Here is a 16579-nt window from a genome sequence, read left to right on the forward strand (position 1 = left end):
GTAATGTGTAACTCGAACATCGTGCAACTTCAAATCCGTAGGCGCACAGAAAGTGGAAGTAAGCTAAGGACATGTAGTTTATATTATACATATAGAATAAGTTTACAGATCCCGTATAAACTTGTTATGTTGGTGATGTGCCACAGGCGCTATGGTGAAGGAGGGCAAGTATATGTCCCCGCTGAGCGAAGACACGCGCCGTCTGGCGAGGGAAGAACTCCGGGAAGACGAAGCCATCCGAGAGAACGCCCTCGAACACATGAAGAAGTGGGCTGAGGACAATCCCAGGATAGAGACATGTCGCACCGGTCAGTACCAGTTTCTGCAGAATGTCCGAAACATCTTGTACTAATTTGTTACTAATGTTATGTACTCTTATGAAAGCTATCTTGGTCATTTGTCCTAATCCGTTCTGTTGGTGTCTGAATATGTTTTACTTAAAATAAAATAATAAATTAAATTATAACGTGTTAAAGTTAAATTAAACAATAATTTAAACTTGAAATTTTGTTTTCCATCCTATTAAGCTAGAAATGTAAAATTATTTGCAACATAATATGCGGGCATTGAGCTCTAAGCTGTGTAGTCTACCACTTTTAGTTTTTGAGGAAATTTAATGCGCCTCGTGTACTCAGACAGAAAATACATTTTGCAAGCGCCCAGGTGAGTGGCCGCTAACGCTCAGCCAATAAGGGAATATCGCAAATGGTACGTGAAATCCTCCTCAAAGACTTACACAATACAGTTTAACCTAATGCATTCGAGCAGACATTTACACACATATCCATATTAATAAATAGTACTACTTGTTTATTTGAGTTCTTAATTTTAAAAATCTAATTCCTCAATGCTTTTTGTTATGTCTTACAGTTCCTAATAGCACCTATACGACAAATTTTATTGAGTCTTGTATAGCTGAGTGCCTTCATCCAGAAAACATACTGTAGTAAACAAACATGCACGGTACGTACTCTAAGTGGAGCAAGAATTATTTGTTCGTCTATATTTAACCTCCTGAGACCCAGGGATTTTTGTTGTTTTTTTCTAATTAACTCCTAAGTGACTAATACTAGGCCATTAACTACAACTCAGTTGAGTCCTGAGCGTAAACTGATGTATACTTAAACAAATTCCTGAGTGCCTAGTATTAGTCACTTAACTTCAAAATTCTCTCCATGGCTTGCTGGTTATCAGACTGCCCCATAGGGGGTTAGCACTGTACAGGTTAGAATGTTCCTTGTTGATGTAGTTCCTCAACTCACCGCTAGGGTGCGTCAGTGTGACACAGCATTGAAACAAACAAGATGGCAACACCACCCAGAAAATCATCCTCTACAAATCAACGATGTAAGTAGATAAAACCATTGTTTTACTTTATAAGTTATATTTATATGTCATAAACACATCACAAGGTTATTATGTAGTGTATTATAAATGCAACAATAATCAGTTTCTTTATAGGACAAATTGTTGTGCAATCTAAGTGACTAATATTAGGCACACAGGGCTAAAGACCAAAAGGCAGTATTTTACTAATACCTAATACTAGTAACTTCGGTCTTTATTATGTGGAATTTCAGTATAAACTTTTTTTACAGTGACACCAAGAAAAATCAATGCTTGTCTGTTTGGGACTGATGATTCTGAGATCGAGGATTTCAATGATGAAGAAAATGAAGGATAATGTCCTCAGTGCCAGCACAAGAGAGCAATCTTTATTTCAAGCGAATTGGAGTGACAATACTGACAGCGACCTGACTATCCTCCCTCAACTAGTGACAGCGATAACGAACCCACAACATCAACAGCAGTAAAGGTAACTTGATCATCAAATTTCTTTATCCTAACCTAACCTAATGTAATCTAACTTATACAAACAAAATACATGTAATTACTATGGTTACACATTCTACTTAAAATTCTGTTGAAAATTATTAAAATACTTTTAACTGAGTACATGATTTATTTTATTTTATTGATTGTTTTCAGAAAAAATCAACTAGCCAAAAGGAAGAAAAATACTAAACTGCAACCACCAATCAAGAGAACAAAGAACATACCTACTGCCGAACCATGGAGAAAAGGCATTTTTTCTCCTGATCCTGTGACTCTTCACGAACCTTCGTATATACCACTGGACTGTACGAATTGGAGTAATGAGAAGTTTGTTGAACTATATTATGATGATGATATTCTTTTAACAATTTGTGGAGAAAAGCAACCAGACTTATGTACTTAAGACAGGTAAAAAGTTTGAACTTATCTTTGAGAGAATTCAAAGTTTGGTTGGGAGTAAATTTTGTAATGTCATCCCTACAGTTGCCCCAAATACGTATGTATTGGGACAAGGAATGGAGAGTTGCTGTAGTTGCTGATCATATGTCTAGGGACAGGTTTTTTCAAATAAGAAATTCACTAAAAATTGTCTTTTGTTGATGACATTAATGAAGAGCAAAGGAAAGCCGATAGGCTATGGAAAATAAGACCACTGATTGACCGTGTTTTGTTAGGATGCTTAAAACAAACCAGAAATCAACACATCTGTATAGATGAGATGATGATACCCTTCAGTGGCACAAGTGACTTAAAACAGTACATTCCCAACAAGCCCAACCCCCTTAGGAATTAAGGTATTTGTTTTGGCTAATCCTACTGGGATTATATGTGACTTTGTGGTATACCAGAATCAGACCACCTTTACTCAAGATATTGCTGGAAGGCAATGTGAGTCTGCCGTTCTTTATCTAACTCGGTCTTTAGTTCCTGGTCATGTCATTTACATCGACAGATATTTTAATACTGTACGATTAGCTGAAGAACTTCTTAATCGTGGAATTAGATGCTCAGGGACTTTAAGGAAGGATAGGCTTCCCCAGGATAATGATCTTCCTGACGACAAGATTTTTAAGAAAAGCCAAAGTAGGGGTTCAGCCACTGTCAGTGTTCGCGCCGATGGTGCGATAGCATTAACAAAGTGGCTGGATAACAAATCCGTAACTAATGATCTCAACTAATGAGTCCGTAGGGCTTATTGCCCTTCGAAAATCTAGAACTAAAAAAATGGACAGTTAGATGTTTATTGCACTTTTTTGATGTAGCCCTAGGAAATGCATGGCTTCAGATGAGGGAGATTAAGAAATCGTCAGGAGTATCTCCCAAGGACATTGTTCAATTCAGGCATTTCAAGTTGGAATTAGGTAAATCCATGATTGAGAAGAATAGTGTTCGTCTGGATGTTGATTGAAAATGGGGATGAAGATCAAGGACACACAAGAAGAAGGATTTTTGGATCGTAGGAAGAGTGCGGGCCCATGTTTAGAGAAAAGACTGCAAGGCGCCACCCACTTACCGGAGGTGACAAAGAAAATCCAAAAGAGGTGTGCTCTTCCAAGTGTTTAAAAAAATCTACTGTTTTTTGTACACAGTGCAAAGTTTATCTTTGCCTTGTAGATGGAAGGAAACTGTTTTGCTAAATACCACACAAAGTAATTTGAGGGTCATGATTTAAAAATCCTAATTAACTTAGTACTTTTAATTAACTCAAAAATCAACAGAAACCATGGAAGTCTGATTACGATAGCTCAGTGCAGTAATTTTTAATTCTTTTGTACTCATGTTTAATTGACACTCAATAAAATATATGGTTTAACTGGGATGTACTATGTTTTTATACCATTTCTACCCATTTCAGTCCGAAGTGCCTATTTTATTAGGACAATCAAAAAAGGGTAGAATAAGGCACAACAGAATTTTTTAAATATTTTTTTTGGCTCTTTTTTCATTTGTTTATAGACAAGTTATTATCATGTCATATGATATTTTTTAAAAGAAAAAAAATTCTCGGGACTCAAGGCCAATTTTTTAGAGTGCCTAATAAAAGGCACTTCGGTCATAGTTGCTAAATCTTATTGAAATCCTCAGGTCTCAAGTACTATCAAGACAAGTGCCTAGTATTAGCCACTCTGGAACTCAGGAGGTTAAAGAAATTAAATTATGCTATTGCCAATTATATACTTTAGATTAGACATTACGAAAACATGGAAAGGCATTTCATCATTAAAAGAAGCAACGACAGTATATATAGAGATCCATTCTATACTGAAATCTAGCAGTATCGATTGGATACAATTAGCCTACTGCTGAATTGTTACTAGAGCAGGCCACACCAAAATAGTCCGATAACATTTGATGCGGTGTTGCCATATCGCTGTTATCACCTGTTTGTTACCTGTTGTTGATACGGATCAGTAATTTTTCAAAAACGGAAAACTGGCAATAGTTTTCGGTGCTGGATGTAGAGGGCGAATTATTATGCAACAGCCACCACCGACTATTTTGGTGCAGGCTGCTCTAGTAACAATCTAGCAGTAAGGTTAGTGTAGATTAGGTTAGGCTGCAAAGTAATATTAAGCGATTCTTTCATATATAAATTCTTTTTGAGATATTGTACAAATATGTAATAAACTACGACAATCATTAAAAAAATCAATAATTTAAATTTAACTCATAAAAATTAAAGATTACAATATTAATTAAAACTAAACAAAAGGTCCAGTACAGAAACGCTATTTATATGCTTTAAAGAACATAACTAGCTTGAATTATCAAAATTCCTATCACACAATACCTACTTGGATACAAGGTCTATTCTCAAAAATTCGAAGATTGTAGGAAGAACACGGTTTTTATTCATTTTGAATTTAAGGAAATTATATTTTTTAAATAAACATAAGTTTATAAAATTTTAAGTGTTATAAATTTTACTAGCAAAATTATTTTTGCATAAATAAATATAATATCTACCTGAAGCTATAACTATAAAAGAACATATTGTAACAATTCCACATGTTTTACGGAAGACGGTCTCCACAATGACAACGAAATATTTCAAGAATTTGACAATATTTCGACACGATGTCTATCAGAAAATTTAGAAGTCAATTTACATTGTTGTTCTTATAGAGTAAATGGAATGATTAAGATAAATTTGTTGATGCTAGATCCTTGTTTCCTTCTTCGGTTCCTGAGAGCCAAGAAATTCAGCCTTCCGATGGCTCAGGAAGCAATGGAACGTTATCTCCTGCTTAGACAAACCTACAACTACGCATTTAATAACCTGGACTGCCTGTTGCCCAACATGGACTATCTCTTCTCTGAGGGGTCAGTAACACATTGTCTCTGTTTTGTCTGTTGGAAATGGATCTTTTATTACAAATTACTCTCTGTATACTTGTTTGGAATAACGTATATATTAACTTTTACTTGTACAATAACAACTTGATGTTAATATAACAGCAAGCTCTTTTAAACCAATGTTTTTGTGGACGTTGTCATAAAGAAATGCTAATAATTATCTTCAAAGATAGAGCTTTTTTGGAAAATCAACAGTGAGAGAATTCATTGCTGATGTACGCAACAAATCAAAATAAGAACAATGTGGGTTAAGCCTTTCCTGGATTATAGAGTTTAAAGGATTTTTGGACTACAAAGATGGGTACCCAACAAGTCATTCTACTGCACAAAATGTTATAATATGAATTACAAGGATACATAACTAAATCATAATAATTAAATTTGAACAAAAGTTCTTCAACTAATAACGAACATTCTTTTATAGGGTTATTTGATTACAATAACTCCATAACATTTGATTGCACATCAGATCAAAGGAAATTGTAATAAGTAATAGTATCTTTAAGGTTAGAAATAATGTTTTAAAACATAAATAACAATCAGTTACAACATGTTTTTACATTGTCATTATGAACTTAAACATATTTTATGTATTTTGCTTTTAGTTATTTATTTGCGGCTCCAGGAAGGGACAAAGATGGACGTCGTTGGATCATCGCAAGGCCAGGTGCTGTTTACTTTCAAATTGTTATTAGAAGGATGCCAATTTTATTAGTTTTCTCTTATAACAAAACTTAAAAATGACAGGTCAACAACCAAACTAACTAGTTCATTTACACAAAAATTAGTAGTAGAAATAGTATTTTTCAGTGAGCTAGCACTCAATGCATTCAAAAAATGTTGTTTTGTTCAGGAGTATTCGATCCTCACAAGTACACAAACGCTGACATGTGCAGAATCCACGGTATAACCTATGAAACTCTGATGGAAGATGAAGAGTCACAAGTGCGAGGGTTTGTCCACTACGGTGATGGAGCTGGAGTAAGCTTCCCCCACCTCACCCTCTTCACACCTAAGGAGGCTGTTCGGATAGTCAAAAATGGAGAGGTACTTTACAGAAGAATTTTAGAATTGCTAGGATTCATAGTCTTACTTCTTAGGCTTACGCGGCCTGTGGCTTAACTAACATTTAAGTACCCCGGTTGACACACAACGGTGAAACATTGTTTTCAAAATGCAATTCTTAAAATAATTCTGCCTCGCCGTGAAGAGCCATCTTAAGCCAACACATTTGCCAACAATAACCACCAGACTGCCATTAATAACCAACAGTCTGCCAACAATAACCACCAGACTGCCATTAATAACCAACAGTCTGCCAACAATAACCACCAGACTGCCATTAATAACCAACAGTCTGCCAACAATAAGCATCAGTCTGTTTAGGTTAACCAACAACCAACAGTGACCAATAAGGCTTCTTTTTCACACACTGCCAACTTTACAACAATTTGATTCTATCTTCTTTATTGAAGTTGTTTTCTTTCTTGATTACACTAAGGTTTCTCTTTCTATCTTTGAATAAGAATATCGCATCTTTGCATGTACTTTTGTATTGTCAAATTCTATTATATGTTCGAAATAGATTTTCAGTATCCTGATGTTTTGTATGCCAAACGTTTGTAGATATTAATTAAACATTTTGTTTCCAAATGTAGACTGGGCCAGTCGTGTACAATGCAGTTGAGTTCCTCACTGGTCTCATACAGTTCTTCAATCATTGAACTGGCTTGAATATTGTGTCTTCTACTACCCTCCCTGTTTTATCAGTTGTTCCTTAGTTGTAGAGAATCTAGTTTTGGAAGTTCCTTAATTTGAAGTAATACCCGACTTTGATTCAAATGTGACACTTTCTGACACTGATGCTCATCAATTAATTGTTCTGTATCTGAGTTGCAGTACACCCATTCTCCAATAATGTTTTGTAATGAATGTCCCCTTCTCTGCATTTCTGCTACCTGATCTGTAAAGTGCACTTAATATTCAATAACTTGAATCACTGGACTGGGGATGATGATGAGATTTCTACCTTCAGATATCTATTGTTGTAGGCTGCATTTGTTTTCTATGTTTATATCAAATACCCTATACTACTGTGTGACTTCCTAGGTGTTGTAAGGTCCAATAATACTACCACTATAAGTACTGAACCATAGAAATTGAAGACAGCAGTCATTTACCATTTTTGGAGTATCGTTGACAGTTTCAATTCAACATCAGTTGATCATTCAAGATCGCTTTCCACAGTAAGGTCGAACATTTCAAGAACTTAATTGTGTAAAAAAATGTGATGCAGTTTAAACTGAAAAACTTTGCAGGTTCAACAGAATTATGTATTACATATTCAACTGGAGTGGTTTTAATTGCAGCCAATTACTAAAATAAACAATCATAATAGTTATTATGAGATCCTTTGCCCTTCCTATTACTAATTCTTCTCCTGTCTTTCTTGTTATTGTTATATTAAATTTTTATTATAAATGTTATGACTATAAAAACAGCCAACACAATTAACTGTTGTTTCAGTTGTCTTCAATTTTCATCTTCCCCAATAATTTTATCATTGATATGTAATAGCAATGTCAGAATTTGAAGAAGTAGAGAAGTGAATCATTTTGCTCTCTTGCCTTTTTATAAAACTAAGTTCACCTCCTTATTTCTTGTTGGATTTTCAGAGAACACTTCCAATGCGACATAAAGAGGTCTGGGGAATCAACGTGCACCCATCCATCAAATATGCTTTAGATTTTGGCATGAGCCTCATATCAGAGAAAATCAAGAAGAGAGTTAAGGTTTGTATGAACTTATTAATAACTTACAACTTACTAGTTTGCTTTAATTTCTAACTTGAAGGATCTCTATTTAATAGTGAATCATATAATTCATTCAACTTTTAGAACTAATTGTAAAAAAAGAACACTAAACTATTGACAAGACACATTTTTCAGTTACTATTATAGAAAAAGTCAATAGTTACTACCTTAGAAACATGGTAAATATTATCGAGTTATTCACTAACTTTTTATAGATAAATCACAAAACTGGTCATGTTATTCTTATAATAGATCGAAATTTAATTTTCAGGTTTTCACAAATCTGGAGGAAGCAAAAAAGAACATGCCAGATTTATCAATGCTCCCCAAGGAATATGGAGGTACAGTTCCAATGGCAGAAATGATAGGTAAGTTGAAATAAATGGTGCTGATTCTCATCAGTTATAAATATAACATTTTTACTAAAAGTTTACTAACAATCACAATGGTTGTGCTGATTCATCAGGTGCATAATTGAGTGCACTACAATGTTTCTAATACGATCTCTAAGAACATTATGTATGGAAAACTCGGTTGCTCCTCAGTGCTTAGAGACTGAGTCGGAAACATCGTAGTGCACTAAATTGTGCACCTGATGAGACAATGAGTGTCTCTAATATCAAAACAATATAGAAGTTTGTTTTGAGCTTCATTACAGACTTTCTTTGGATCTCTCCAGACAAACATGACTCAAGATTCTAGACTCACAAAATTTCAGTGCAGTATCACTGATTTAAAATTAAACATATTTTTCTAATAAAAAATTATTTTTGGCCTTTGTTCTAATAAATTGTTAGTTTTATAAGAAAATTTAAGGTAAAATTTAGTAAAATATACCACAATTTCAAGATTAAAAATTCGAATATGGATTATTTAATTATTCCAATACAAGATTGATAAGGTTTATAGCACTATGAATAAACTGACTATTTGTTCCTATATCAGTTTTATGAAATCATTTGTGTTCTTAAAAGAATTGTGCATGATTAGGAAGTATAGTTATGTTTGGAATAGAGCAGACTTTATGAAGCAATTAAAAAATAATTATTAATTTCTTTCAATTAATACTTTTTAATCCTTATTCTGTCTGTCCTCTACTGGCATGTGAAGGATCTTATGAAGCATAATAGGGGCAGAGCTGATACCGTACAAGGTTGATGGCACTGATAAAAAGTGCACCAGTCACAGAAAGGGTATGAACATGCACAATCTCTAACTCAGACCTATATTCCAATGTACTGTTCGGTCACTGGCCCTACCCAAAAATGTCTCTGCAAAATTTTCAAGTTTAGTAGGAGGTGGAAACATTTATTACTTTGTAGAAACTTCAATTTTTGTCTATTAGTAAATATCTGACTTTAGATAGTATAAACACGATATGGGAGTTTCCCTTAAATGTATTTTTTAACAGCCTACTTGTTGTTTGGCTCAAGAGACAGCCTAGTAAGTGAAGGAATAAATACATGACCTAAGTGCTTGGATGTAAGAATGAAATGTCTCATTCAGTTGTGAAGGCGAGGATGGCTCTTGGGCCCCATAAGTCTGCTACAACAGCTCTGAGATGTGCTTGCTGTACTAATTGCACCCACCACTGGTACAGTGTAGAGGGTACTGTGGTTATCACAAGATAACAGAGTCAAGCAATGCTGAGCATGGATGCTACTTGGATGTGTGACCGCTGAGCTATCCTGTCCTTGTAAGCAGTCCGCCTGCCCAGTCATTAGTGGTGGTTTGGAAGTCACCTTTAAACTGTTGGTCCCTAGAGGGTCCCCAGAGAGCCGTTGGTCCTTGTTGGCTGTCAGAGAGGGTTTCTTATCCCTAACTTCACCTAGTGAAATAAGACATTCTTTACTTTACTTTTACTTTCACACCCCCTTGGCACTTTTCCCTGGCCACTGTAGGCTAGAAATTTTTTAGGCCCTAGATTACTCATATATCAAGGGAATTCAACATGTAAAAACTTTAAGCATAGATTATTTATCTTCTGAATATGTTCTACAATCAAAGTTACAATATAGTTTAGCTGTTGTAAGGTATGATATGTTGGTAGCCCTGTGGAAGAAGGAGCTGCTGGCAGCCAGGCCTCAGTTATTGGCACACGACGAGATGCGGGTGCGGCTAGAACTGTTCAGTGAAGGGGCTCGGGCCGGGGCAGTGTCAGCCTTGCGCAACAACGGCTCTTGCAATCCTCAGACAGATGTTTTGGCGGGCAGCTTCCGCAAGTTACAGGTTGACTGACGGCTGAGATCTGGATTGATTGTTAAATAGTATTTTATACAACAATTAAGGATTATTTTCAATCTCAAAACCCTATATCCAAGATTGTTCAGTACAGAAATCTAAGATAAAATGTTCAAATTTTATTTATGATAGTAACATTATAGAAACATGGAATTTTATACTTTTTGTAGAATAATGTTTTGCATAATCTTTGTAGGCCAAAACAGTATTTTAGCTTTTATGTACTATTATGTAAATAGTTTGTGATATTATGGTGTGGTTAGTTCTATTTGAAACCGGCACCATCACTTCATATAATGCAATATAAAACAGGGAAATGTTTGTCTGAAAACAAATCCCAACTAGAATATTATTTCGTTTATACCATTTGCAGTAAAACAGGTTCACTATGTGACTTCTAATTTGTATTTGGCAGAATATATTTTTGGAACTCAAATAAGAACCTAGTTTAGAATCTAAAAAATCTCGTATTTAAAATTTACTAGTGTGGTAAATAAAGAACGAAATAAAACTTTTACAATAAGAAAGATATCACACAATTTTACTCAATCCTCAATGTAACTGAACAAAATCCTTTATAAGCCATAAACCCTTTCCTAGTTCAATCAATCATCTTTATTCATATTTGCACAGTGAATACAAGAATAGTGTCATATTTTATCTTATTTCTATATATATTATTATTTTTTCTTAGTAGTACACTATCACTACAATACAGAATTTTAAACAATCTAAAGATAGAACAATGCAGTTACACACTCATTTATACTTAATTAAAATTTTTTATTACCACCAAACTAACATATTTTATTGCTGACATTTTAATTGTTGTGAGAAATAAACTCTTCTATAGAGTAAAAAGCAGCGTGTGCTAAGAACTTTTTACTCAAACTTAAGAAGGTATTAGGGTTTTGCTCTTTTTTTATGATTTGGGGTAAATATTCAAAAAATTTATTTCCTTTAAAAGTGGGGTTTTTTTTTCAAAAAATAATAATTTATGAGGTTCAACCAATCTATGTGACCTAGTGTTATATCTATGGGATGTATTACCTATTGCAATTCTTTTATTGAGAAATACAAATTTAACTGACTCGTAAATGTACAAACTGTAAACTGTAAATATATTAAGTTCTGAAAATAAATGTTTAACAGAGTCTGTTTGCTTCAAATTAAACATGATTCTTAGTGCCCTTTTTTGTTGCATTAAAAGTTGGTCCATATTTCTTTTTGTTGTTGATCCATAAATGCAAATTCCGTAGGAAATATGTGAATGGATTAAAGCATAATATACATTTTTTAAAGTTTCAATATTACATGAATGGGCTAGTCTCCTTAAAGCGTAAAGACCACTAGACGTTTTACGAATTACAAGATTAACATGTTCATCCCAGGCTAAGTTTTCGTCTATAGTCAAGCCTAGAAATTTTGTTTCCTCCACCTGCTCCAATATTTCATTGTCCACAAATACTGTAGGAAAAATTTTATTCCTTGCTTGTTTTGTTGAAAAGGAAACAAAACTAGATTTAGATGAGTTTAAAAGAAGGTTTTTACTGTTTAAAAAGTCTTTTATTAATGATAGGCCAATGTACGATGAAAATTCAACTAATTCTTCAGTTTCTGCATTTACGATTACATTAGTATCATCTGCATAAAGACAGACCTTATTGTTGATATCCTGTACTACTCCAGGTAAACCTTTTAGGTAGCACAGGAATAATAAAGGACCTAAAATCGATCCCTGTGGGACTCCATATTGTGCTTTTAAAAGGTGAGAGAAATATTTTTCTTTATACTTAATTTTTTTACAATCCAAGAAATGGTCTATTTCAACATATTGTTTTCTTTGTGATAGATATGATTTGAACCAAGTTAACTCAGTGTTCTTCACTCCTAGATTTTGAAGCACATCCACTAACTTATTATGTTCTACGCTATCAAAGGCTCTTGACAAATCTAAGAAGATTCCAATTACTTTTTCACCTTTATCGACAGATTCAATAATCAACTCTATAAACTCAACACCGGCTGTTATAGTAGATTTGTTGGACCTAACCTAATCAAGTTAAAATATAACATTGCATTTTTTTTGTTTTTGCTATTGTCTTGTAGCTTTTTCTACGCCCATGTCATTGGGAGGATATTAGAATAACAAAACAACCAAGCACGTGCCAATTCCAGATGAGAGAGTACCCTGAGGTGGATCTTGGTAAGGGAAGAGTTAGCCATTTTTGATGACCTAATTAATTTATTATGTGAAACAAGAACTACCAAACCCATTACTTACAATTTATATTCCCTTACCCAAATATTATATTTTAAAATAATTAAACCTCATAGTGCAACCTGTCTACATGCTCCCCTGACCTACAGTAAAACCTACTCACACATTATTATTGAACCCGGATATGATCAAAATTATTATAAAAAATTAACAATAGTAAATATAGGCTATAGTTTATATGAACTTATCGAAAGTAGAACACCCCAAAGGAAGTTGGCACAGAATTCGGTCACCACCCGACATTCGCTGACCAGTCCCAGTCCACTCCACTTGAGATACTCTCCGTGCTTATTATGCAGACCTTATCATTTCTGCCCTTTGCCTGACTCTTTTCTCTCTTTCTCTCTCATATATTAACTAATAACCAGATACCCAGCAGGGATCACTTCTGGCTGGTTTATACCTTCCAGTTGACCTACCACTGGGCACAGCAAAACCTGATGCCATCTAAATCTGGGCAACCTCTTGGATGACCAGGAGCGTCACATCACTAAGCGCTCATGTAGAGATTTTGGGGTTCAATGGCAATTCGATAGGTCTAGCCTACTGCGGGAGATAACTGTTGGAGTTGGTGGGGTTTGTTCCCTAACCTCAGAGGTTCTTGCTAGCCTCAACAAGGGTGTGCCACCTCCTGCCTGCTTTGACTGGAGGGGCTGGTTCAGAACTGGCCTCTCCTTCTTCCGGAGAGACATGACTTTGAGATTAGTGCCCTAATTCTTCCTCATGGATCTCAATAGGAGACTGCCCCTACTCCCTAACCTTACTCATCCTGAATATCCTGTCACTCTGGAAGCAGTGTTGAGGTTCTTATAGGACTAAGTGCAATGTATAAGCTTCTTGTCCTAAGAGAAAAAAACTAATAACCTGCCCTGGTTCATTGGGTTACCCTGCCAATAGAAATAATACTGGTAAAAATCACAACCTCCCCTCCTGGTGGGGCAAGAGACAAGGATTTATGAGAAATATTCTATGTTTTGGCTTTCCATGCAGAGGTAAGGCTGCAGGATAATTTTAGGGTATTTTTTCCCAAGCAGGAACTAATAACCTCATAGGAGATGTTCTCCATCCATTGCGACTTTGCAAGGGTCCAACATTAACGTGGGAACTTGAAGGCGTGGGAAATTGTAGTAAGCTATGTAAGTTCTTAACGTATGTGAATCTTGCAATACACTTGATAGCAAAAGTTCTCTTATATTTAAATGAGACACTAGCAGCCAGACAAATATATTTACACCAAACTAATCTTGAACAACCAGACTACAAACCTATAAGAAAATGTTGAGATTCCAGTGATAGAAGAGGCTGTGAGGAGATATCATCGTATTGTTAAACTTTCACTTACACTGTTACCTTGATTTTTTTTTAAATCCAACGTAAACATGCAATAAAAATATACATAAAGAAACACTAACTGAAAATCTCACATAATATATCTTTCATGGGCATAAAGACCTATTAAAAGCTGAACTTTAGTGCTTAAATTGAACCTAGAGTTAAAGGAAAACTTTTTGTACACGGAGTTGCAATTTTTTATTTGTTATGTATGTATGCTGCTTCTTGCACCCAGTTGTACTTATACTCTTCGATTAAATTCCTATTGTCTTAGTCAGGAAATTGTTTATAAAAAATAAAGAAATTTCCTGAACAAAATTATATTACAGATATTCATTCTTAAAAAATACTAAAAGGTCGTCTTCAATTCAATGAGTTTGTCAAATAGAGCAGGAGATTCTGTAATTTGAGGAAGATTCACATGGATCAACTGAAGGAGAGGTCCTAAAATAAGACAACTCTTATAGTCAAGGCTAGTCTAGAGATCTTCCCCAGAATGTTGTGTATAAATGTTTGATTTCCGGACATTAGAAGAAAGAAAATGTAGAAGAAGAATAGAAACTCAAACTTAAAACTAATATAACTATGACAGTTTCCTGTTCATTTGATATTCACACCTCTGGTTACCACTCGGACTGATGGAACAAAAATCTTTTCAGCTGTGACAAATGTACCTACTGACTAGTTTCCCCATAATTGGTTTACTGAATTTACTGAAACTGGGAACATAAACCGTTCAATTGCACAAGATTTGCAGAGGTAATAACTACGCATTAATGTTATCAGTTGCTTTGCTCACTATTCAATCCAAACATTACTCAATCCTTAATTAAAATGGTTGTAATTTTCTTCCAAAATTGTATGATTTCACTTAAATTTTCCAGGCCTTTTTCAAATTGGTTAAGGTTTTATCCCATTTTTCTGCTACACTTTCAGGAAAATGGATTAGCTTGTAAAAATGATCAAGAGAGTGTGCTATAATGTGCCCTAAAAATAAGTTTGCAGGTAAGGTTTTGTGGCTCTCATGCTTTGCTAACGTGATAAAAACATGAATATTTCGCTCCCAGGCTTTGCGATCATCTGAATGAAATATTCTAATTGTGGTCCTTAACAGTCAACATTTCTGCCCTGTGAAGGATTAGGGTGATAAGGAGCTGCCTTATGTACTGTATCCCTAACGATAAACACATTTCCACAAATACATATAAGTTGCGTTATCAGTAACAATGTATTTAGGAAAGCCAAAATAAGAAAAGAGTCCTTAAGTCAATAATGAAACTGTAGTTTTTGAGGATGTGTTCTTCACAGGAACATATTTTGAGAAGGCATCTACTATTAATAATAAGTCTATAATCCGTAATTTTCTGGAAAGGTCTGGTACTAATTTCTTAGGAGAGGTGACCTAATTTGGCATTGTTTGCTTGCTTTGAACGCTGATATTCACATGTTTGTTATTCGAGTTTTAAAATCTGGAGCCTAAAAGAATTTACAAATTCGATCTAATTTTTTTTTCTTTTTACTCCAAAATGTGCCGTTGTTGGGCCTCATGATAATGCCTGAGTAAGAGATCAAATAATTTTTCTGTACAACTACTCCAAGATGAATTTGGTTGGGTAATTGGTACAATAGAACATTATCTTGCAATATATAATTCAGGGGTTTTTTACTTTAACTAATGACTTCCTATTTTTGTGTCATCTTTTGGGTGCTGAGCTATATTCCTATGGATTAAGCTTAACAGCAATATCTTGTAGTTCCTAAAATAATTGTGACAATCTGCTACTATATTTTATTTTCCTTTGACATGATGGACTGTACACTGAAATGAGTTTATCAAAGTTATCCATCTAGATATTTTTCCAACGTGCCTTGGACGATTCAAAAGAAATGTTAGTGCATTATTATCACAATGTAACACAAATTACCTATGCTCCAGATAACCACGATACTTATTAACACGTTCACGACGACGGCAATTTTACGTGTTGTTACATATTGAGCATTCATATATAACACAAAATCTTCAAAATAGGCGTAAACGTTGTTTTCCATAAAACCATTCTATAATGCATAAATAATGCATTTTAGGTTGAAAAACAATGATAGAATGTATATGAATAAGTTAAAACCAGTGTGTCACCGGTGGCACACGACGCCTATACATTGCCCTTCGCTTCAATGGGCGTCGTGTGTCACCGGTGACACACTGTTTTACTGAACCTAACCTACTCTATGCTACGATCAGCTGGCGGGTGGCGAGCCACATCACTACTTTCCCGCGTTTTTACTTGTTGTTGTTCTCTTCCACGCAATCATCAAGCTAACCTAGTCACTCGCTTGCGGCTGCTCTGTTCTCTTACGTCTTCACGACAGCTTGTGTTCTGTTTATCACAATTAGCTCAGTGCTACTATTGTGGTGTTTTATATTGTGTATATTAGTTGTTTTTGTGCAATTTGAATCTTAGCTTGGGAGATGGATGACAGTGACATTGAGAACGCTTTGGACGATTTTGATATAAGTGAACTAAGTGATTTTGAGTACTCAGGAAGCGAATATGTACCTTCGTCTATCTGCTCTGACGACAGCAGGGCAGAATCTGTAGGTGATATGAGTGATGTGGAAGATAACCCGCTACCTGTAAGTAATCAACAGCTTGTAAACATTGACATTGTAGCTAATCCTCAGCCCCCCCACCAGATTGTAAATAATTTACATGCT

At 34.9% G+C, this 16579-nt stretch overlaps 1 protein-coding gene across 5 annotated transcripts in view; it reads left to right on the plus strand.

Annotated features, from left to right (window-relative positions):
* Positions 1-10778, plus strand: part of LOC124358308 (alpha-tocopherol transfer protein-like) — a 54857-nt gene extending 44079 nt beyond the window's left edge. For 3 of the 5 annotated variants that reach the window (XM_046810614.1, XM_046810619.1, XM_046810608.1), the window contains exons 2-8: positions 147-308; positions 5001-5160; positions 5799-5860; positions 6047-6240; positions 7869-7985; positions 8278-8374; positions 10057-10778. In XM_046810614.1, the coding sequence (XP_046666570.1) occupies positions 152-308; positions 5001-5160; positions 5799-5860; positions 6047-6240; positions 7869-7985; positions 8278-8374; positions 10057-10244 (975 nt within the window). In that variant the 5' untranslated portion in view covers positions 147-151 and the 3' untranslated portion in view covers positions 10245-10778. Of the gene's footprint in view, positions 1-146; positions 309-884; positions 964-5000; positions 5161-5798; positions 5861-6046; positions 6241-7868; positions 7986-8277; positions 8375-10039 lie in introns of those variants that run through there. The other 2 variants (XM_046810630.1, XM_046810625.1) reach the window with 2 other exon arrangements.
* The last annotated feature ends 5801 nt before the right edge of the window (positions 10779-16579 follow it).

Source organism: Homalodisca vitripennis, chromosome 1, assembly GCF_021130785.1.
Source record: "Homalodisca vitripennis isolate AUS2020 chromosome 1, UT_GWSS_2.1, whole genome shotgun sequence".
In the NCBI taxonomy this organism is placed as follows: domain Eukaryota; kingdom Metazoa; phylum Arthropoda; class Insecta; order Hemiptera; family Cicadellidae; genus Homalodisca; species Homalodisca vitripennis.